This window comes from Grampus griseus (assembly GCF_964374135.1).
Source record: "Grampus griseus genome assembly, chromosome: 5".
In the NCBI taxonomy this organism is placed as follows: Eukaryota; Metazoa; Chordata; class Mammalia; order Artiodactyla; family Delphinidae; genus Grampus; species Grampus griseus.
The window spans coordinates 11,908,508-11,933,421 of NC_138998.1; the positions used below are offsets into that span (position 1 = coordinate 11,908,508).

At 40.0% G+C, this 24,914-nt stretch overlaps 1 protein-coding gene across 1 annotated transcript in view; it reads left to right on the forward strand.

The window, feature by feature from the left end:
* NEK11 (NIMA related kinase 11) overlaps positions 1–24,914 on the forward strand; it is a gene marked incomplete at its 3' end in the record, with an annotated part of 108,896 nt that overhangs the window by 48,420 nt on the left and 35,562 nt on the right. The window contains 2 exon segments of the mRNA XM_082654641.1: positions 14,443–14,506; positions 24,419–24,484. Of these exon segments, the coding sequence (XP_082510767.1) occupies positions 14,443–14,506; positions 24,419–24,484 (130 nt within the window).

Below are 24,914 nucleotides of genomic sequence, written 5' to 3' on the forward strand. Positions count from 1 at the left end.
TTGATTAGTGACCTTCTGTCTTAGTCCGTTCAGGCTGCTATAACAAAATACCGTAGACTGTGTGCCTTATAAACAACATACATTTATTTCTCACAGTTCTGGAGGCTAGGAAGTCTAAGATCAAGGTTCTGGCAGATTCAGTGTCTGGTGAGAACCCAATTCCTGGTTTGTAGATGGCCGTCTTCTTGCTGTGTCCTCACATGGCAGAAGCTGGGAGGGAACTCTCTGGGTTCTCTTTCATAAAGGTACTAATCCTATTCATGAGGGCTCTACCCTCATGATCTATTCACCTCCCAAAGGCCTCACCTCTTAATATCATCACACTGTGGGGTTAGGATTTCAACATATGCATTTTTGGGGACACAAACATTGTCTATAGCATTATCCTTCCCAGTGTGAGCTCCAGGTGTCCACACATCAGGGCTGTCTTCAGTGGTCTGCATTGCTGGGATTGCTGCTGATTAAGGGAACTAGAGATATCTTCAGAGAGGTGCATCCCATCAGAGCTCTCTGGTTTTCCTGGGCAGCTCCTGCCTGGCTATGTAGGCCTCCCTGAATTCACTGTGCCAGTTCTATGGGTCTAGACTTTATTCAGCTAAAGAAGATGGTAAATAGTATGTATCTTGTGTTTTTATACACCTAAACTTATCTGTTCATGATCTTTGTAAGTACCATAAGTAAAATCATTTGACTTGTTCCATTTACTTTCTTTCTTTAAACTATGAAATATTTTAAGCTTTTCACAAAAAAAGTTTAAAAATAAGGCCACTGATTTTTATTTAAAGTTGTTGATGTAAAAATTGAAAAACAGGGCTTCCCTGGTGGCGCAGTGGTTGAGAGTCCGCCTGCCGATGCAGGGGACACGGGTTCGTGCCCCGGTCCGGGAAGATCCCACATGCCGCGGAGCGGCTGGGCCCGTGGGCCGCGGCCGCTGAGCCTGCGCATCCGGAGCCTGTGCTCCGCAACGGGAGAGGCCACGGCAGTGAGAGGCCCGCATACCGCAAAAAAAAAAAAAAAAAAAAAAAAAAAAAAAAAAAAAATTGAAAAACAAAACTAGTTTCATTTAAGAGAAATGTATGAATGCACTAATATCAAGCAATTCATAAGCCCAGTAGAACTTCTGGCATTTGGAGTGTGGCTTTAGCTATGATATATGACTTTCTATAAATATGTGATCAAAAATAGAATCAGAATAAAACACTCCAAATAGTTTATTTTAAAAAAACAGTCCAGTGATTTATAGGTGAAAGCATTATTTCATGTCACTACTTAAAAAAAAAAATTCTACCTCTTTATTCTTATTTATGTACATTTACCTCAGCAGGAAGAAAACTTACTCTAAAAGAATTTGAAAGAAAATTAGCAACTAAACCCAAGTGTGCTCACTTATATTTTCAAGACATAAATGTCACAATACTACATGGCATTCTTTAGTAACTATTTAAAAACTGGATCTTCTTGTTTTACTTTTAAGAGCATAACGTGGTTTGACATTTTCCCCACTTTTTATGAACTCCATTTACAAATTTAAAAATATATTATAAAATAATTTTTATTCAACCCAGACTTTCTCAAATACATCTTTTGCCTTTGGAATTTTTCAAACTATTGGACAAAATGTTCCCATTAATAGGTGAGATAGTAAATATTTGGCCCATTTGTGTTATTATCTAGCAGCACTTTTTTAAAGTGCAGTCTATGGCCTGTCCCAGAGTCACTTACGATGCTTGTTAAAAAATACAAATTCCGGGCTTCCCTGGTGGCACAGTGGTTAAGAATCCGCCTGCCAATTCAGGGGACATGGGTTCGAGCCCTGGTCCAGGAAGATCCCACATGCTGTGGAGCATCTAAGCCCGTGTGCCACAACTACTGAGCCTGCGTGCCACAACCACTGAAGTCCGCACGGCTAGAGCCTGTGCTCTGCAACAAGAGAAGCCACTGCAATGAGAAGCCCACGCACCACAAGGAAGAGTAGCCCCCGCTCGCGGAAACTAGAGAACACCCGTGCGCAGTAACGAAGACCCAATGCAGCCAAAAAAGAAAATAAATAAATAAATTTATTTATTTATTTAAAAAATACAGATTCCTTGGTCCTCTCCTAATTTACTGAATCAGAGTCTCTGTTGATACAGCCCAGGAATATGCATTTTAAACAAGCAACTTGAATGTGCCTGATACATGCAAAATTTTGAGGTCCACTGGAAGGATGTCTCAGAACCTTAGTTAAAGGAGATGAAGAGTGTGAGGGAACTGTATCTGAAGATGTCAGCCCAGAGAATTAATCAGGGGAAGCGCTTTCATTTTAAAATGAAGAAGTAGGGAGAACAATTTTTCAAGCTCCTTCCAGCCCTGAAATCCTGAGATTGTTTTGCCCTTTGTGTATCCTCTGAACATTGCAGTCTCACTGTGTTCAGGCTCTGAGAAGGCTCTCCTCTGTCTTTTATTTTATTTATTTATTTATTTATTTATTTATTTATTTTAAATACAAAGAACTCTTGCAAACACTTCATTCAGATTCACTGGTTAACATTTTCTGATGCCAGGCTCCACTCCTCATTGAATTTCATGGCTCACAGTGTGAATAATATTGAAAGAGTTCAGCCCAGTCTCCCTCTCCTAGTAGATGAAGGAACAGAGGGCCAGAAAGTATACTCGACTTAACTCAAGGGGGTTAACATTTCACTTCATTTGTTTTATTCTCTCCCCACCTCTTTCCCCACCTAAGTATTTAAAAGTTACATAATCATGCATCTTACCCCTAAATACTTCAGTGGCTATTCCTAAGAACAAGAACATTCTCTTCATAATTATGATTCAATTTGCAAATTAAGAAAATTTAACATTGATACAATACTATTTTCTAATAAAGTTTCCATATTCAAAGTTTGCCAATAGTGCCAGTTGTATCCTTTGTGGCAACAGTGAGTATAGTTCACAGACAGAACGTACAGTAATGAGTAACAGAGCAAGTGGGTTAAGTGGAGTCTGGTTTTTTTCTATTCTTTTCTTTTCTTTTTTTTGCGGTATGCCGGCCTCTCACTTCTGTGGCCTCTCCCGTTGCGGAACACAGGCTCCGGATGCGCAGGCTCAGCGGCCATGGCTCACGGACCCAGCCGCTCCGCGGCATGTGGGATCCTCCCAGACGGGGCACGAAACGGTGTCCCCTGCATCAGCAGGCGGACTCTCAACCACTGCGCCACCAGGGAAGCTCTGTTTCTAGATTTTTTGATGATGGCCATTCTGACTGGTGTGAGATGATATCTCATTGTAGTTTTGATTTGCTTTTCTCTAATGATTAGTGATGTTAAGCATTCTTTCATGTGTTTGTTGGCAATCCGTATATCTTCTTTGGAGAAATGTCTATTTAGGTCTTCTGCCCATTTTTGGATTGGGTTGTTTGTTTTTTTGTTATTGAGCTGCATGAGCTGCTTATAAATTTTGGAGATTAATCCTTTGTCAGTTGCTTCATTTGCAAATATTTTCTCCCATTCTGAGGGTTGTCTTTTGGTCTTGTTTATGGTTTCCTTTGCTGTGTAAAAGCTTTGAAGTTTCATTAGGTCCCATTTGTTTATTTTTGTTTTTATTTCCATTTTTCTAGGAGTTGGGTCAGAAAGGATCTTGCTGTGATTTATGTCATAGAGTGTTCTGCCCATGTTTTCCTCTAAGAGTTTGATAGTTTCTGGCCTTACATTTAGGTCTTTAATCCATTTTGAGCTTATTTTTGTGTATGGTGTTAGGGAGTGATCTAACCTCATACTTTTACATGTACCTGTCCAGTTTTCCCAGCACCACTTATTAAAGAGGCCATCTTTTCTCCACTGTACATTCCTGCCTCCTTTATCAAAGATAAGGTGACCATATGTGTGTGGGTTTATCTCTGGGATTTCTATCCTGTTCCATGATCAATCTTTCTGTTTTTGTGCCAGTACCATACTGTCTTGATTACTGTAGCTTTGTAGTATAGTCTGAAGTCAGGGAGCCTGATTCCTCCACCTCCGTTTTTTGTTCTCAAGATTGCTTTGGCTATTCAGGGTCTTTTGTGTTTCCATAAAAACTGTGAAATTTTTGTTCTAGTTCTGTGAAAAATGCCAGTGGTAGTTTCATAGGTATTGCATTGAATCTGTAGATGGCTTTGGGTAGTAGAGTCATTTTCACAATGTTGATTCTTCCAATCCAAGAACATGGTGTATCTCTCCATCTATTTGTATCATCTTTAATTTCTTTCATCAGTGTCTTATAATTTTCTGCATACAGGTCTTTTGTCTCCTTAGGTAGGTTTATTCCTAGATATTTTATTCTTTTTATTGCAATGGTAAATGGGAGTGTTTTCTTGATTTCACTTTCATATTTTTCATCATTAGTATATTGGAATGCCAGAGATTTCTGTGCATTCATTTTGTATCCTGCTACTTTACCAAATTCATAGATTAGCTCTAGTAGTTTACTGGTAGCATGTTTAGCATTCTCTATGTATAGTATTATGTAATCTGCAAACAGTGACAGCTTTACTTCTTCTTTTCTGATTTGGATTTCTTTTATTTCCTTTTCTTCTCTGATTGCTGTGGCTAAAACTTCCAAAACTATGTTGAATAAGAGTGGTGACAGTGGGCAACCTTGTCGTTTTCCTGATCTTAGTGGAAATGATTTCAGTTTTTCACCATTGAGGATGTTGTTGGCTGTGGGTTTGTAATATATGGCCTTGAGGAAAGTTCCCTCTATGCCTACTTTCTGCAGGATTTTTATCATAAATCGGTGTTGACTTTTGTCGAAAGCTTTCTCTGCATCTATTGAGATGATCACATGGTTTTTCTCCTTCAATTTCTTAACATGGTGTATCACATTGATTGATTTGCATATATTGAAGAATCCTTGCATTCCTGGGATAAACCCCACTTGATCATGCTGTATGATCCTTTTAATGTGCTGTTGGATTCTGTTTGCTAGTATTTTGTTGTGGATTTTGCATCTATGTTCATCAGTGATATTGGCCTGTAGTTTTCTTTCTTTGTGACATATTGTCTGGTTTTGGTATCAAGGTAATGGTGGCCTCATAGAATGAGTTTGGGAGTGTTCCTCCCTCTTCTATATGTTGGAAGAGTTTGAGAAGGATAGGTGTTAGCTCTTCTCTAAATGTTTGATAAAATTCGCCTGTGAAGCCATCGGGTCCTGGGCTTTTGTTTGTTGGAAGATTTTTAATCACAGTTTCAATTTCAGTGCTTGTGATTGGCCTGTTCATGTTTTCTATTTCTTCCTGATTCAGTCTTGGCAGGTGGTGCATTTCTAAGAATTTGTCCATTTCTTCCAGGTTGTCCATTTTATTGGCATAGAGTTGCTTGTAGTAATCTCTCGTGATCTTTTTTATTTCTGCAGTGTCAGTTGTTACTTCTCCTTTTTCATTTCTAATTCTATTGATTTGAGTCTTCTCCCTTTTCTTCTTGATGTGTCTGGCTAATGGCTTATCAATTTTGTTTATCTTCTCAAAGAACCAGCTTTTAGTTTTATTGATCTTTGCTATCATTTCCTTCATTTCTTTTTCATTTATTTCTGATCTGATGTTTATGATTTCTTTCCTTCTGCTAACTTTGGGGTTTTTTTGTTCTTATTTCTCTAATTGCTTTAGGTGCAAGGTTAGGTTGTTTATTTGAGATGTTTCCTGTTTCTTAAGGTAGGATTGTATTGCTATAAACTTCCCTCTTAGAACTGCTTTTGCTGCGTCCCATAGGTTTTGGGTTGTCGTGTCTCCATTGTCATTTGTTCCTAGGTATTTTTTTATTTCCTCTTTGATTTCTTCAGTGATCACTTCGTTATTAAGTAGTGTATTGTTTAGCCTCTATGTGTTTGTATTTTTTTCTATAATTGATATCTAGTCTCATAGCGTTGTGGTCAGAAAAGATACTTGATACAATTTCAATTTTCTTAAATTTACCAAGGCTTGATTTATGACCCAAGATATGATCTATCCTGGAGAATGTTCCATGAGCACTTGAGAAAAATGTGTATTCTGTTGTTTTGGGATGGAATGTCCTATAAATATCAATTAAGTCCATCTTGTTTAATGTATCATTTAAAGCTTGTGTTTCCTTATTTATTTTCATTTTGGATGATCTGTCCATTGGTGAAAGTGGGGTGTTAAAGTTCCCTACTATGAACGTGTTACTGTCGATTTCCCCTTTTATGGCTTTTAGTATTTGCCTTATGTATTGAGGTGCTCCTATATTGGGTGAATAAATATTTACAATTGTTATATCTTTTTCTTGGATTGATTCCTTGATCATTATGTAATGTCCTTTTTGTCTCTTCTAATAATCTTTAACGTCGATTTTGTCTGATGTGAGAATTGTTACTCCAGCTTTCTTTTGGTTTCCATTTGCATGGAATATCTTGTTCCATCCCCTTACTTTCAGTCTGTATGTGTCTCTAGGTCTGAAGTGGGTCTCTTGTATACAGCATATATACGGGTCTTGTTTTTGTATCCATTCAGCCAATCTGTGTGTTTTGGTGGGAGCATTTAGTCCATTTACATTTAAGGTAATTATCAATATGTTTTTTCCTATTCCCATTTTCTTAATTTTTTGGGGTATGTTATTGTAGGTCTTTTCCTTCTCTTGTGTTTCTTGCCTAGAGAAGTTCCTTTAGCATTGTTGTAAAGCTGGCTTGGTGGTGCTGAACCTTCTCAACTTCTGCTTGTCTGTAAAGGTTTTAATTTCTCCATCAAATCTGAATGAGACCCTTGCTGGGTAGAGTAATCTTGGTTGCAGGTTTTTCTCCTTCATCACTTTAAATATGTTCTGCCAGTCCCTTCTGGCTTGCAGAGTTTCTGCTGAAAGATCAGCTGTTAACCTTATGGGGATTCCCTTGTGTGTTATTTGTTGTTTTTCCCTTGCTGCTTTTAATATGTTTTCTTTGTATTTAATTTTTGATAGTTTGATTAATATGTGTCTTGGTGTATTTCTGCTTGGATTTATCTTGTATGGGACTCTTTGTGCTTCCTGCACTTGATTAACTATTTCCTTTCCCATATTAGGGAAGTTTTCAACTATAATCTCTTCAAATATTTTCTCAGTCCCTTACTTTTTCTCTTCTTTTTCTGGAACACCTATAATTCGAATGTTGGTGCATTTAATGTTGTCCCAGAGGTCTCTGAGACTGTCCTCAGTTCTTTTCATTCTTTTTTCTTTATTCTGCTCTGCAGTAGTTATTTCCACTATTTTATCTTCCAGGTCACTTATCCGTTCTTCTGCCTCAGTTATTCTGCTAATGATCCCAACTAGAGTATTTTTAATTTCATTTATTGTGTTGTTCATCGTGTTTGTTTCATCTTTAGTTCTTCTAGGTCCCTGTTAAATATTTCTTGCATTTTGTCTATTCTATTTCCAAGATTTTGGATCATCTTTACTATCATTATTCTGAATTTTTTTTCAGGTAGACTGCCTATTTCCTCTTCATTTGTTAGGTCTGGTGGGTTTTTATCTTGCTCCTTCATCTGCTGTGTGTTTTTCTGTCTTCTCATTTTGCTTATCTTCCTGTATTTGGGGTTCCTTTTTGCAGACTGCATGTTCATAGTTCCCGTTGTTTTTGGTGTCTGTCCCCAGTGGCTAAAGTTGGTTCAGTGGGTTGTGTAGGGTTTCTGGTGGAGGTGACTAATGCCTGTGTTCTGGTGGATGAGGCTGGATCTTGTCTTTCTGGTGGGCAGGTCCACGTCTGGTGGTGTGTTTCGGGGTGTCTGTGGACTTATTATGATTTTAAGCAGCCTCTCTGCTAATGGGTTGTGTTGTGTTCCTGTCTTGCTAGTTGTTTGACATAGGGTGTCCAGCACTGTAGCTTGTTGGTCGTTGAGTGAAGCTGGGTGCTGGTGTTGAGATGGAGATCTCTGGCAGATTTTTGCCATTTGGTATTATGTGGAACTGGGACGTCTCTTGTGGATCAGTGTCCTGAAGTTGGCTCTCCCACCTCAGAGGCACAGCACTGACTCCTGGCTGCAGCACCAGGAGCCTTTCATCCACACGGCTCAGAATAAAAGGGAGAAAAAGTAGAAAGAAAGAATTAGTAGAAGTAGAAAGAAAGAAAGAAAGAAAGAAGCAAAGAAAGAAAGAAAGGAAGCAGGGAGGGTGGGAGGAAGGAAGGAAAGAAGGAGGGAAGGAAGGATAAAAAGAAAGAAAGAAAGAAGATAAAGTAAATAAAATAAGGTGATTAAAATAAAAAATAATTATTAAGAAAAAAATTAAACAAAAAACAAACAAGCAAAACACGGACAGATAGAACCCTAGGACAAATGGTGGAAGCAAAGCTATACAGACAGAATCTCACACAGAAGCATACACATGCACACTCACAAAAAGAGGAAAAGGGGAAAAAATCATAAATCTTGCTCTCAAAGTCCACCTCCTCAATTTGGGATGATTCGTTGTCTAAAGGAGGGAAGGAAGGAAGGAAGGAAGGAAGGAAAGAAAGAAAGAAAGAAAGAAAGAAAGAAAGAAAGAAAGAAAGAAAGAAAGAAAGAAAGAAAGAAAGAAAGAAAGAAAGGAGATAAAGTAAAATAAAATAAAGTTATTTAAAAAATAATTATTAAGAAAAAAAATTAAACAAACAAACAAGCAAAAAACGGACGGATAGAACCCTAGGACAAATGGTGGAAGCAAAGCTATGCAGACAAAATCTCACACAGAAGCATACACATACACACTCACAAAAAGAGGAAAGGGGAAAAAATCATAAATCTTGCTCTCAAATTCCACCTCCTCAATTTAGGATGATTCGTTGTCTATTCATATATTCCAGAGATGCAGGGCACATCAAGTTGATTGTGGAGCTTTAATCCGCTGCTTCTGAGGCTGCTGGGAGAGATTTTCCTTTCTCTTCTTTGTTCGCACAGCTCCCAGGGGCTCAGCTTTGGATTTGGCCCCGCCTCTGCGTGTAGGTTGCCAGAGGGCATCTGTTCTTCGCTCAGACAGGACGGGGTTAAAGGAGCAGCTGATTCGGGGGCTCTGGCTCACTCAGGCCGCGGGGGAGGGAGGGGCACGGGGTGTGGGGCGTGCCTGTGACGGCAGAGGCCGGAGTGACGTTGCACCAGCCTGAGGTGTGCCGTGCGTTCTCTCGGGGAAGTTGTCCCTGGATCCCGGGACCCTGGCAGTGGCGAGCTGCACAGGCTCCCCAGAAGGGGGCTGTGGATAGTGACCTGTGCTCGCACACAGGCATCTTGGTGGCGGCAGCAGCAGCCTTAGCGTCTCATGCCCGTCTCTGGGGTCCGCGCTGTTAGCCGCGGCTCGCGCCCATCTCTGGAGCTCCTTTAAGCAGCGCTCTTAATCCCCTCTCCTCGCGCACCAGGAAACAAAGAGGGAAGAAAAAGTCTCTTGCCTCTTCAGCAGGTCCAGACTTTCCCTCGGACTCCCTCCCAGCTAGCCGTGGTGCACTAACCCCTTCAGGCTGTGTTCACGCCGCCAGTCCTCTCCCTGCGCTCTGACCGAAGCCCAAGCCTCAGCTCCCAGAGCCCCCCAAATCCGGTGGGTGAGCAGACAAGCCTCTCGGGCTGGTGAGTGCCAGTCAGCACCGATCCTCTTTGCGGAAATCTCTTCGCTTTGCCCTCCGCACCCCTGTGGATGTGCTCTTCTGCGCGGCTTCGAAGCTCCCCCTCTCGGCCACCCGCAGTCTCCGCCTGCGAAGGGTCTTCCTAGTGTGTGGAAACCTTTCCTCCTTCACAGCTCCCTGCCATGGGTGCAGGTCCCGTCCCTATCCTTTTGTCTCTGTTTATTCTTTTTTCTTTTGCCCTACCCAGGTACGTGGGGAGTTTCTTGCCTTTTGGGAGGTATGAGGTCTTCTGCCAGCGTTCAGTGGGTGTTCTGTAGGAGTTGTTCCACGTGTAGATGTGTTTCTGGTGTATCTGTGGGGAGGAAGGTGATCTCCACGTCTTACTCTTCCGCCTTCTTCCCCTCCACCTCTCCTGTGTCTTTTAAACTGGATGTAAGTGATTCTATTGATGACTTAAAAAACACGGATTAATTTTTAAAATCAAATACTTTTAGGTTTTAAAACATTTTAGTGTCAATTAAAGATGGAGTTCAGACACTGTATTTGAGTTGCTCTTCATTTCTTCAAGGTCTTGGTGTTTCAAAGTCAATCTGATGTTGGCTAACTTGGATGGCAGGAGGCAAGACCATTAATCCATCAAATGGCACATTTTGGGTTACAGATTTTTGAAACCTTAGAAGTTAACATCAAGGCTTTTTTTGAAACTTTCGAGGGGTGATATTAGTAAAGGAAAGCATTTTCTGTCAGCAGTATAGATTTAGGGCAATATTAATATTGGTTCAAATTAAAGTCAATACCATTTTCATTAGAGTTGCCTTAGCAATAAAAGTCATCATTAAATATTTCTCAAAGTCAAGGAAACAGAATGAGCCTACAGATATTGTAATAATAACTTCTTAAACCAAGGTGTGACAGTTCATCCAAAACGTTTTTTACTTTTATGATGGGTTGGCAAAAGAAATAAATGCTTTTCATATTGCTGAATTAAAATCAGACTGCTTCACAAAAAATTGTTGCTTTTATATGAAATTTGTTGTGTCTTAATTTGTGAGTGACTTGACTACCTTAATTAAATCCTACGAAAATCTACAGAGTGTTTATTAAAGAACAAAGTAAATACAAAACAAATAGTTTTTCTTGCAGATAAACATGCAGAATGAAAACTGCAGGGGGAGTAAATTGAGGAGGATAAGACCCAGCTCTCCAATTAATTTGATCTTTTGGCATTCTGTCCTCTTGTCAAAGAACATGTCCCTTGCTTAACGCTAAGAACTAGTACATTTCTTCTTCTTATGGTTCTACCTGAGAAGGGGGTGTTTGTGTACCCTCTTTTGACATTTCACTTTGAGGCCTAGTATTGAAGGCCCTGTTCCTTTTTTTCCCCCAATAGTCTAAGTATATATTTTTTTAGTCACAGGAAATGTGCACACACTTAACATCAATTCAGGAAACAGATAAGCAACCTCTACTCACTACTTGAGGGGGGAGCATAAGGAAGTGATAGTCAGACTAACAATGAATGTCACCCAGGGAGTGTGCCCGTCTATGGCAAGACGACTCACAGGGAACGTAATTCTGCTCACTCACAAGGAAAACAATACCAAAGCTGATACAAATGCGGTAGGAATTTGTATTTCTTTAACTAATATAGTTTTAAAATGACCGTAGGAAATGAAAAGCAGCATCGAGGTTTGGAGACAAATTCCTGAAAGAAATGTTATTTGAACATACAGACAAATTTCTCCAAATTTCAGTATTATTGAGGCAGACAAATATGTCACAAAGGCCATTTTCACAGGGGTGACTGTACTTATGTATGACCTTCCTAAAGTAGAAAACATTGGGTTGAAGCTGTCAGCTTCATTGATATTTCTCTAAGGCAAGCTTTTCTTCTTTTTTTTTTCTTTTCATTTCTTTCTTCCCTCCCTCTTCCTTCCTTCCTCCCTCCCTTCTGGCCTTCCTTCCTTCCAACCTTCCTTCCTCCCTCCCTCCTGGCCTTCCTTCCTTCCAACCTTCCTTCCTCCCTCCCTCTCTACCTCCTTCCCCCTTTCCTTTTTGCCTTCCTTCCTTCCTTCTTTTTCTCCCTCCTTCCTGCTTTCTTGGTTTTCTTTCTGTCACTTCTTATCTCAAGCTATTCAGGAAGGGGATGGCAACGTGTAGATAATTATCTTTTTGCCACTGAAGTTCTTTTATCATATTCTGAGAATGTAAATGGGATATTGAAAAGAGATCTTGTTTTTTTATTAAAATTTTTTTTCTTTTTTGTGTGAGAGTCCTCTTGGGTAGAAAAGGAAATCTGGGTTTGGAAAAATACATACATTTACAGCTCATCTTTCATCTGAAGAACTTTTCAATGTCTACTTCACAGGATGCTATAATAATCTGATGTCAAAAAATGTTCTGTGCAACTTCTAGAAACATTATGACACTACAACTTGTATGATCCAACAGAATTTTGATAAACTCTAGGATTAAAAAGAGAGGCTATAAAGGCAGGTTTGGAGAATGAGAAGGGAATGCAGGTCTTTTTGACAAGGAGTCGAATATTCAATTAATTCCTTAAACTTTGATCGCCTTGGCCCAGAAAATCCAGCCAGATATCGAGTTTGAGTGAGGGTGCGAGTTGTTTAATATGCCACTTTTGACTCATCATGCCCTGTGTAGAAGGAGAGAAAATGCTAGGCAAATATTTGTACATTGCACTGAAGGGAAATAAAAATGCATTACACATGAGTTAGTCAGTTTAACTGATGTTGTTCAATTAGAAGTTATTTTTCTTTGATTGTTTTATTGCCGATGAATGCTTTTCCTTTGCATCTAATGATGATGACTCTGTCAGGAATAGTCTGAGTAGCTTAATGTTTGGATCTGATGCTCCTTATGGATGGAGCAAGTACCTCTTCTCTTTGTGGGCCTGTGTTGTTGGCATCCTCCAAAGACCAAACACAGTCGCATTTAACCCATCCTTTTCTTCAGAGGAAAGCTTTTTGAATTGTCTCTAATTTTTCAGTGTTTTAAGGTAAAAGGGATAAGGTATAGCAGTTCTCTAAGAGGATTTAATATTTTATGTCTTCATTTCTGTGGTAGTTTACATACATTAATATCAGCATAATGAGAAAGAGTCTTGTATGAGACACTGCCAGGCAATTTTAGGTGTTTGTCATTTGTGATCTGGATTAGTTTTTGGCACCAAGTGTTATTCCTTAACTGAACAGCAGTGAGTAGTAGGACAGAGACTGCTAATGCTTAAATGATGTGTGTGGGCCCCGCAGCAATCAGCAGGTGCTGTATGCCGGAGAGCTGCTGTAGTTAAATAGAGAAGAGGAGAGATAGGCCATCTCTAGGACACAAGAGTCAGGGCTTGACAAACTGAAAAGAATCGATACTCCAGCACCAGCACCATATGCACAATGTAAGCACCAAAACATCACCACTTGATACTAAATTAACTTCATTAATTTGAATTTTATTGGCTTTGTGTTTTTAATTTGTATACATGTTAGGGTTCTATAGTTATATAAAACTCTAAGCATAAGGAGAATTATTCCTAGTTTATGCAAGTACATATAAATATGTAATGTGGTATAATAAAGACAATTTTTAGGTAGAATTTAGGTAATGTAATAAAAGTTAAGGCCCTTTAGAAGGATTTTGTTCTTGCTTGGTGCCAAAGATATACACAGCCGGACAATAGTTAAAGCACTGAAAAGAGTTTCCTCAGTAACCACTGACAGGAGGGGAAAGAGCTGAGCTCCACTGTGCTGTGTGCGAAGTAATTGGGTGAATTTAAAAAAAAAGAAAAAAGTTTAAAAAAATCCTTCAAAGAGAGGATTTAAATTTGTTTTGAATCCTTCAGCATTCTAAGAAAGTCATTAAATAGGGCTAAATGTTTCGGTATTTGTGGATCTGTGGATCTGAAATACCACCCTTTGTGATTCAGATAACAAATGATGATGCTTCTTTCATTATGTTATTATTATTATTTTTTATTTTTATTATTTTTTTATTTTTATTTTTTTTGCGGCACACGGGCCTCCTACCGCTGCGGCCCCTCCCGCCGCGGAGCACAGGCTCCGGACGCACAGTCTCAGCAGCCATGGCCCACGGGCCCAGCCGCTCCGTGACATGTGGCATCCTCCCGGACCGGGGAACGAACCCGCGTCCCCTGCATCAGCAGGTGGACTCCCAACCACTGTGCCACAGGGAAGCCCCTATTATTATTTTTTAAAAAAATGTATTTATTTATTTTTGGCTGCGTTGGGTCTTCCTTGCTGCCTGCGGTCTTTGTCTAGTTTGTGGCGAGCGGGGGCTCCTCTTCATTGCAGTGCGGGGGCTTCTCATTGCAGTGGCTTCTCATTGTGGAGCACAGGCTCTAGGCACACAGGCTTCAGTAGTTGTGGCAGGTGTGCTTCAGTAGTTGTGGCACATGGGCTCAGTAGTTGTGGCTCACGGGCTCTAGAGTGCAGGTTCAGTAGTTGTGGTACACAGGCTTAGTTGCTCCATGGCATGTGGGATCTTCCTGGACAGGGCTTGAACCTGTGTCCCCTGCATTGGCAGGCAGGTTCTTCACCACTGCGTCACCAGGGAAGTCTCTCATTATGTTATTGTAATCAATTATTGTAAAGTTTTTCTCTATAGATGGAGAAATTTCAATTTTATATTTAAGTTCATTCATTCATTTATTAAATAGCGTTAAGTTAAAATAGAGCCTAACCTCGAAGAGCTGTTAGTAAACTAGCAGAGATAAAACATGTCCCCCAATAACTGTAAACCGTATAGCATGATGGATATACAGAGTTCATGGTCTCTACTGCATGTGACTTATGGCCTTGGGCGATCTGCTTAACCTTTCTGAGCCTTTGTTTCCTCATCTATAAAATAGGGATCATAATGGGACTCTCCTTGCTTACTTTATAGAGCTGTGGGGAATATGCTTTAAGATATTACACACTTAGAAAGTTTGCAAACTGTCAAGCCCTGGGTAAGTGTTATCATTTGTGGTTGTAATTCAATATAGAATGAGGACCTAGCCACCAGAAAGGGTTAAAAATCTCTGACAATAAGGAGTATTGGCAAGGAGGTGGAGCTATTGGAATTCTCTTACATTGCTGTTAGGGTGTGAATTAGTATAACCACTTGGGAAAAATGTTTGGTAGTATTGATACCTCCAAAGCCAAACATTTAAATACCTTATGACCCAGTAATTCTATTTGTGAGGTGAAATATGAGTACCTGTATTCAACAAAAGACATGTACAAAAATAACCATAGAAGCCTTATTTGTAATAGCCAAAACACAGAAAAATGTCCATTTACAGTACAATTGTTAAATAAATTATGGTGTAGTCATACAATGGGGTACTCTGCAATAAAAAAGAACACATGATTGGGCTTCCCTGGTGGTGCAGTGGTTGAGAGTCCGCCTGCCGATGCAGGGGACACGGGTTCGTGCCCCGGTCTGGGAAGATCCCACATGCCGCGGAGCGGCTGGGCCCATGAGCCATGGCCGCTGAGCCTGCGCGTCCGGAGCCTGTGCTCCGCAACAGGAGAGGCCACAGCAGTGAGAGGCCCGTGTACCGGAAAAAAAAAAAAAAAAAAAAAAAAAAACCCACATGATTGATATGCACAATCTGATGAATCTCAGAGATGTGATGTTGGGTGAGAGAAAACAGATACAAAAGAGTGGGTACTATATGGCTCCATTTGTATGACGTTCAAAAACAGGCAAGACCAATGTCGGGTGAATCAGAATAGAGGTTACGTTTGGAAGGGAATTTCAACTGGAAGGGGAACAAAGAAACCTCCTGGGATGCTGGAAATGTTCTACATCTTGATCTGGGTGGAGGATTACCAGCGTGATGTGTATGTAAAAGTTCATCAAGCCTAAGATTCATATACTTTAATGTAAATTATACTCTTAATTTAAAACAGGTGATAAGAGTGCCAAGAAAAGTGCTATAGGACAGCAGTCCCCAACCTTTTTGGTATCAGGGACCGGTTTTGTGGAAGACAGTTTTTCCACGGACCAGGGGTGTGTGGGGGTGTGTGGGGATGGTTCAGGCTGTAATGTGAGCGCTGGGGAGCGGCAGATGAATCTTCGCTCGCTTGCCTGCCGCTCACCTCCTGCTGTGCAGCCCAGTTCCTAACAGGTCACAGGCTGGTACTGGTTCGTGGCCCGGGGATTGGGGATCCCTGCTATAGGAGCTCAGAAGAGGGAATAATGCTTTTACTTGGGAGAATCAATGAAGGCTTCTTGGAAGGAGTGATATTTGGACCATGGTGCATTTTGAATATGGTGGAAGATGGGTCAGAACTTTCCAGGCTTAGGGAACAGAGTGAGCAAAGCCACAGAGCTGGGAAAACATGGTACTTTTAGGGTAAGTGATGAGTGGTCCCATCAGAAAGGCTCTTGGAGTACATGAATGGAGCTGTGAGTCAAGGTAGATCAGATTGTAGATATGATCAAAGTAGATCAGATTGTAGAGGGCTTTGTTTTGTAGCATAGACATTGATATCACAGAAGCCTTCTGAATGGAGCTGTAGTGTGACCAGACCTTTGGGAGGATTAGATGAAAAATTATAGAGGGGAGAGAGTGGGACTTGGGTTATTAACCTGGAAACTTTATAAAATCCATGCCTGAGGTTGTAAGACCTGAGCCAAGGTGACAGCACTGGGCAGCATGGAAGGGTGAGAGTGAACTCGACAAGCTGAAATGACCAAACTTGACATTAAGCAGATTGTGAGATGTGCTAGGAGAAGGTCAAAGATGAACCTGTTCATCACCTGAGGGTGAGCAAGAAGTTGGAAAGACAGGTTTGAAGCAGTAGTGCTGTGTTTAATTACGAATATGCTGAGTGGAATATGGAGAGAAAGAGATACAGAAGGAGGAAAAGAAGGAGATGGAAGAGGAGGAGACAGAGGGAGGGAAAGCAGAGGAAGGGGAAGGGCAAGGAGAAGGAGAAGAAAACATTAGAAGTGAGGGCCTAGATCTTGGGGAAACAGAAAGAATTGTCATTGTGCATGTGATGGTTAATTTTATGTCAATCTGAGTGGTCCATGAGTTGTCTTTTAGCATATGGCATGGACACATAAATAATAATGTATAAAGCTAAGAGTATTCACAGTTCACTCAAAACTACCTTGAGACTGTAGCACTAAAACTCCTTCCTCATGCTGTGTTAACACAAAACCCCAACCTCGGTGACTTAGGACAGTCATTTCTTGCTTTGGCTGCAGATCAGCTGCGAGTCTTCCCGTCCCACTGCCTACTCTGAAGGAGCAGCTCTTGTCTGGGACATGCTTTCTCCTGGAAGAGGGAAAAGCAAGAGAGTTAGGGGAAACATTCAAATGTTCTTAAAGATTCTGCTCAGACATGACAGTTGCCTGGTCTGTTTGCATGCCATTGACCCAAGCAAGTCACATGACCAAGCCCAGTGGAGGTGCCTCTTCCTCCCAAGGCAGACACCTGCTGCCAGGCACAAGAGGTGCAAATATTTGGGAACAAGAATACAGCCTACTACAGTGCTTCCCTCAGCTTTCTACTTAAATCTGTCAAACTATAACCAATAAAATAGATCTGTCTATGAAGGATTATTCCAGCCTTTTCCTCTTATGGTCTAGAGCAGGGGTCCCCAATCCCTGGGCCATGGACCTGTACTTGTCTGTGGACTGTTAGGAACCGGGCCACACAGCAGGAGGTGAGTAGCGGGTGAGCAAGCAAATCTTCATCTGCTGCTCCCCATCGCTCCGCATTGCTCGTATTACTGCCAGAACCATTACCCCTCTCATCCGTGGAAATATTGTCTTCCATGAAACCGGTCCCTGGTGCCAAAAAGGTTGGGGACCGCTGGTCTAGAGTATATATTCAAATGCATTTTGAAAATTACATAGACTGCTTACAAATGAGTTAGGAAATTACTTTGGAATAAAGAAGAAGATGGATTTGGCTCTTCTGTTGCAAATTTCCTTGCAAATTTTTTTAGTGCATGTGGTGGTTAATTTTATGGGTCAATTTGAGTGGGCCATGAGTTGCCCAGATTAAATATTGCTTCTGGGTGTGTCTGTGAGGGTGTTTACAGATGGGATTGTAACAGGGAAGAGCCAATTTTGACTCCATGTTGGATCTGTTTCTTTGACTTCAGCCTTTGCTTTTTGTTGCTTTTGTTACTGTAATCACACATAATGGCCTGCCTCAGGAACCCTACCCACGTGTGAATGGCTGCAAGAAAGAAGAAATTACACATCCCCTCCCTGAGGCTGCCATTCCAGGAGGTTTTGCAAGGCTGTTGGCCCTTTTTACTCTCCCTCTCTATTCTGCCTTTTTACTTTACTTCCCCCTCAAATTCTATAAAAGAAACTGGCATCCAGACCCCAATAAGATAGTGTTCTGGGAGGACCCTAGTCTGCCATCTTCTCAGTCTGCCGGCTTTCCGAATAAAGTCACTATTCCTTACCTCAGTACCTCATCTCCTGATTTATTGGCCTGTTGGCAGCGAGCAGAGTGAACTTGGACTCCGTAACAGGATTAGACTCTGTAGATTGCCCCCTCCAGTGTGGTTGGACACATCCATCCCTTGAAGGTCTGAAAAAAACAAAAGGCAGAGGAAGGAGGAATTTGCCCCCTTTTTCCTGCCTCACTGGGGAGCTGGGATGTCTCATCCCATCTTCTGCCCTTGGACTAAAGGACCTAGATCATTGACTCACCTGGTCTCAGGCCTTCAGACTAGGACTGAATTATACCACCAGTTTTCCTGGATCTTCAGCTTGCATACAGCAGATCTTGGGACTTCTCAGCCTCCATAATTTCTTGAGCCAGTTCCTTATAATAAATCTCCATTTGTATCTATATCCATATCTGTATCTTCTATTTGGTTCTGTTTCTCTGGAGAACCCTGACTAATACAGTGCAGCAGCAGAGGAGATAAAGAAGACCTTGGAAAAACTAAGAAGAATGAAGTTACAGAAGAAATGAAGATTTTGTTTACTCCTTTGGAGCTTTCCTGTACTTATTTTAATTTGGTTTATTTATACATTTGTAATATTCTAAAACTATGGCATATGGCATACACACTTATAAATAATGTTGCTAAAAGCTGAGAATTTTCACAGTTCACTGAAAGCTGTCTTGAGAATGTAGCTCTAAGACTCCTTCCTCCCCCCTGGGCCTGAACCTCTGGCACGTAGACAGAGCTAAGTTTGTTAAAGCTGTTTGTGTCCAGAGGCTCATCACCAAGTCCACCAAGCCTCCATAAACTGGGCCAGTATTTGAGTGACTTAGAGCCTTTCTTCTTTTTGGTCCAATTAATTAGCTAATCTTTGAAATGTCTCTGGATGCCACAGCAGAACTGGGCATGAGGGAACTTCTTAGGGGCAGAGAAAAGAAGGCTCTGGAGGCAAAAAAGTCTCCTCCTTTTTTGCCCCCAGTGCTAACACAGAAAACACAAAACAAAACAAACACACACCCCCAACTCACTTCTGTTGAAGGGGTTCTAGATTTTTTACAATGAAGCACAGAGCAGCTTCTCTGCAGGGATCTCATTTACTGGTGTTCTTGGTGCTTTCACAGTGGAGGAGAGAACAGGGCTGGGGCACTTTCCCTAAGATGAGTGCCTTGTCACCTAGCAACCCACACCTTTCCCCAGCCACTTGGTGAGGTATTGTGTTAGAATGGCTAAACATTTCCCAAAAGGTGGTATGAGGAATTCATTTTTAACATATTTGTTGAATCTATCTAATATGTAGCAAATGTTTTATAGGCTCCCAGGGAAAGGACCCACTAAATGTGGCAGGGGATGGAGGTGTGCTCCCCCAGGTCTGGAGATGGAAAAGCAGAGAGAAGTTCTGTCTGTGGTGTTGTGGGAGATTCCTGCTTTCTCCTGGCTCCCACTTCTTGGGATGTCCTGAGGTCACTTTTTCAAGGAGACCCCACTCCAGTACCAGGTGTCGGAAACTCCTACTGTGTAGCTACATTTGAGAAGGACCTGGCATCACTCCTGGCTTATAGCACAGAGGGCTTATCATGGTCCTGGGGTCCCAGGACACCAATGAGGAAGCCAGGCAGGAGCCGCCTCAGAGTCTAGGACAAAGGCCACATGGCAGAGACCAGCAACAGGAGCTGCCTGGGCTGTGCATCACCACGGAGCCATTGCTCATGCCAGCACCTTCGGCAGGAAGAGTCTGCAGGCCACCCTGAGACCCTGCCGGACAAATACAGACCTGTGGGGAGGGAGCTGAGGTTTCAGAAACTATTCAGATAAGGGCTTAAGGGGAAATGAAGGTTAAACTGTCCATACTGTCTCCACAGTCCTACTCTGGCTCAGAGCCTGAGAAACACTTGCTGTGGCTGCCTCCACAGACCTCACTCTGCTGTGGTCCTGGAGGGTGAGGGTTTGTACAATGACCTGATGGGGAGTTGGAGGCAGGAACTCGACCATGGGTTTGACCACCACTGTCATCCATTCTTAATCAGGGCACTTAACTCTCTTGGGCATCATGAAAATAGAAATTATGGGGACATAGGTGGAGAGCTACTTGAGTTTGTTAGAAGAAAGATTTTATGTCAACTGTTTGCTAGTCACCTTGTTATTTCTTGGACTTGATTTCTAAATACTTCAAAGGAAAAAATATTAACAAAGCACATGAAAGGACTTTCTTTCTGGAACGATTTTTGCTTACTGTAGCCACAAAGTCAAATTATACTTAAAAAATTTACCAGGTAGCTTGATATCTGGTCTGTTGCATACATTTTATTGTTCTATTACCACAGCACCAGCCAATTACTTCCCATAACTGCTTTCTAACATACTGTTTGCCTTGTTCTTAAAATACCTAGTGGTGATTTACTTATTTACATATTTATATATGTGGGGACTGTTAATGTATTATATCTATAACTCATCTTCTACTTGCCTAGTCTAAGTATCAATATTATTTTTCATTACTTGGACTGAATAATTTTCACTAACCATTATTCCAATTTCTAAATCTTTGTTTCTGCTGCATCTTATCTGCTTTCAAACATATCTAATGAATTCTTAATTTTAATTATATTTGTTTCAATTCTAGAATTTCCATTCAGTTCTTTTAAAAAATTGTTTATAGAATCTAGTTTTCTCATTGTGTAATTATTTCCTTGAAAATATCATAGTTACTTTAAAATCCTTGTCCAATAATTCCAGTAGGTGGATCACGTAAGGATTTGTTTCTTTTTTATTTGTTTGTTTTGTTTTTGGTCATTTGGTCTTGTCTCTTGGCATGCCTGTAGTTTTTGAGTAAATGTTGGACAATATATGTAAAATAGTGTAGAGATGTTGGATGATATTATCTTCCTCTGGAGAGGATTTGATTTTTTTTGCTGGCTGGTAGTAGATGCAGATCACCTTGATCCATTTAGGACTGAGATAGTTTAAGGCTAGGTTTGTGAGGGCTGGTCTATTTCCAGTTTGCCTTTATTTCCAGTGTTCAGGGTTTTCAGCTGAAGGCTTTAGTTATTTACCAAGACCCCTCCTCAGCTTTGTGAATCTACTGAAAACTCTGCTTAGTTTTTTACCTCTTAGCAGCTGCTTTCTCCTGAATGTCTTGCCCCGGAACGCTTAGGATTCAGCAAATGCCTCAGGATAAAATCTATTCAGAATGTCAGACTTACTTCTCTTCTGTTCCCTTTTCTCTGGAAAATTTGCCCCTTGAGTCCTGGTTGCCTTTTGTATCTCTGAACTACAGATTTTGTTTTCCATCCCCAGTGAAACTGCTGCAAGCTCTGGGCCACGACACTCTGCTTCTGCCAAATGCCTGAGACGAAAACACAGTGGGAAGTGCTTGCTCATCTCAGTGCATCTCTTTTCTTTTAGATTTTGGCCCCTCAAGTGCTGCCTGCCTTTGTTCACCTTGACTGATCTCTGATATCTTCAAAGAGCTGTTAAAAAAATTTACCCAAATTTTACGTTGTTTAAATTTTGTAGTAGTCTCGATACAACTGTGGAAGGTGGGCGATTTAGTGTGATAATAAGCTTACTTCATCATAGTTGGAAGCTGAGGTCTTAATCTTGAGTTTTTTATTTCAATGGTCACATTTTCCCCTGAGATATTCTATTTGATTGTTTCTCAAATCAGCATCATCTTTTTTTTCTGATAATATTCTGTTTCTATCTCGTGTTTTCTATTCTTTATTATTTTAATCATTTGAAATATACTTATTTTATAGTTTATATCCTATTAAGTTATTTGAAATTCTCAGGGGTTTATTTATTTATTTTATTGGAGTAAAATTGCTTTACAATGTTGTGTTAGTTTCTGCTGCACAACGAAGTGAATCAGCTATATGTATACCTATATCCCCTCTCTCTTGGACCTCCCTCCCACCCCTCACCCCCCATGCCACCCACCTAGGGCATCACAGAACACTGAGCTGAGCTCCCTGTGCTCTACAGCAGGTTCCCCCTAACTATCTACTTGACATAAATACACTAAATACATGGTAGTGTATTTATGTCAAACCTAATCTCCCAATTCATCCCACCCTCTCCTTCCCCCCTTTGTCCACATGTTCATTCTCTACGTCTACGTCTCTATTCCTGTCCTACAAATAGGTTCCTCTATATCATTTTCTAGATTCCACATATATATGATATTTATTTTTCTCTTTCTGGCTTACTTCACTCTGTATGACAGACTCTAGGTCCATCCACATCTCTACAAATGACCCAATTTCGTTCCTTTTTATGGTTGAGTAATTCCACATCCATACAGCTACTGCATATTTGAATTCCATATCCACATCCTCTTTATCCATTCACCTATTGTTGGACATTAAGTTGTTTCCATGTCCTGGCTATTGTAAATAGTGCTGCAATGAACATTGAGGTACATGTCTCTTTTTGAATTACGGTTTTCTCAGGGTATATGCCCAGTAGTGGGATTTCTGGGTCATATGGTAGTTCTATTTTTAGTTTTTTAAGGAACCTCTATACTGTTCTCCATAGTGGCTGTATCAATTTACATTCCCACCAACAGTGCAAAAGTGTTCCTGTTTCTCCACACCCTCTCCAGCATTTACTGTTTGTAGAGATTTTGTTGATGGCTATTCTGACCAGTGTGAGGTGATACCTCGTAGTTTTGATTTGCATTTCTCTAATAATCAGTGATGTTGAGCAGCTTTTCATGTTCCTCTTGGCCATCTGTATGTCTTCTTTGGTAAAATGTCTATTTAGGTCTTCTGCCCATTTTTTAATTGGGTTGTTTGTTTTTTTGTTATTGAGCTCCATGAGCTGTTTGTATATTTTGGAGATTAATCCTTTGTCCATTGCTTCATTTGCAAATATTTTCTCCCATTCTGAGGGTTGTCTTTTCATCTTGTTTATGGTTTCCCTTGCTCTGCAAAAGCTTTTAAGTTTAGCTAGGTCCCATTTGTTTATTTTTGTTTTTATTTCCATTACTCTAGGAGGTGGGTCAAAAAAGATCTTGCTGTGGTTTATGTCAAAGTGTGTTTTCCTCTCAGAGTTTTATAGTGTTCGGTCTTATATTTAGGTCTTTAGTCCATTTGGAGTTTATTTTTGTGTATGGAGTTAGGTAGTGTTCTAATTTCATTCTTTTACATGTAGCTGTCTAGTTTTACCAGCACCACTTATTGAAGAGGCTGTCTTTTCTCCACTGTATGTCCTTGCTTCCTTTGTCATAAATTAGGTGACCATATGTGTGTGGGTTTATCTCTGGGCTTTCTATCCTGTACCATTGATCTATATTTCTGTTTTTGGGCCAGTACCATACTGTCTTGATTAGCTTTGAAGTATAGTTTTATTATATATTATCTGCTGATTCAGTTTGTATTTGCTTCTGCCAGATGCCTCAAGAGGGTATTAACAGCTGAGAACCAATTTTTATGTTAATTTCTTTGTTTTGGTTGTCTTAAGCCATACAGCTACTGCATATTTGAATTCCAAATGTGAGTGAGCAGAGAGACATGGTTGCAAAATATGAAGGGAGAGATTTTTTTTCTCCATTTTGTTTACTTGTGAGTGAATGTTTCTTGGGTCGTATTTTCACTTAAGATATGGACTGCATATAGGATTCTGACTTTAGGTGTTTATATTAGTTCCAACTCTCCACATCACATGGCCTCAAGGTCTTGGCTGCTGTGAGTTCTGAGTTCCTCGGGCTGCTGAGACATCAGCACCTATTGCTCCCTCTGATTTTCAGTTTTCTTTTTGTATAATCCCAAAGGATTTGCCTCATTTTCTTGGGGATTCAGTTGTGTTATATGTGAAGAGACTTACATACTTTATTCAACATTTCTGGGTGTTTTTTTAGGCAAAGGTTTTCAAGTTGTCTGATTTTTCATAATTTCAGAAATGAAAGTCTTAACTGACATAATTTACATTGCTGGGTTACAGTAAAACTTAAGTGTTATCTATTATTAAATACCATCATCAACATTATTTCCACATATATAAAATGTGAACATTTGGATTATAATATATATATTATATTATAAATATAAAGATATATATGCATGTAATAGATTATATATAGTATATAATAGATTATAAAGCTTTGTGATAACTCCTCTGTGAACTGGGTGTATGGTTACTGGATATAGTACAATGTAGATCATGCTACTAAAACACAATAAAATCTGGCCTATTGAAATAGCTGGAAGTACATCACCCTTCTCTCAACTACATGTTTCTCTGTCTTTAAAACCTTTGTTTTAAAACTCTGATTTTCTCAGTGAAATTAGAAAATGTTGTGGCTTTGAAGCTTTTAAACATTTAAAGATATATCTCTGGGAGTGTATATTTATGTGTGAATCACTTCACATTCACTCATATATATTATTTATATTTGGATTTGAAAATTTTATATTTGCATGAAATTGTATATCCTTTTTTTCCTTTTGTAGGAGGGTACTTCCATCGAGACTTGAAATCAAAGAATATATTTCTGAAAAATAATCTACTTAAAATTGGTAAGATTTTAAGAATATGTATTCTATGAGAGAGTATATTCTAGATGTTATTAATATATCAAATTGGAATATAAAGTACCTAAAAGTGTTAGAATAATCATCGGTTTATTCAAACTTACTAAATTTTTGTTCTTGATTGGTTGTGCCCAACAACAAAAAAACCAATTATTTTGTTTCTGATTATCTGATATAAACTGAGGTATAAAACATTTGCTACATATTAGATAGATTCAACAAATATCTTTTGAGTTCCTATTCCATGCCATGCGCTAACCATTAATAAATGATTAGACTTGTTTTACTAGTTTGATTACTACAGTTTTCCCACTCCCCTACTTATTTTATCACAAGCAATTAACAGTTATCACAGATAATTAAAATGTTGATGTAGTTAGTTCTCCTTTAGAACTGTACCTACACTCACAACAGT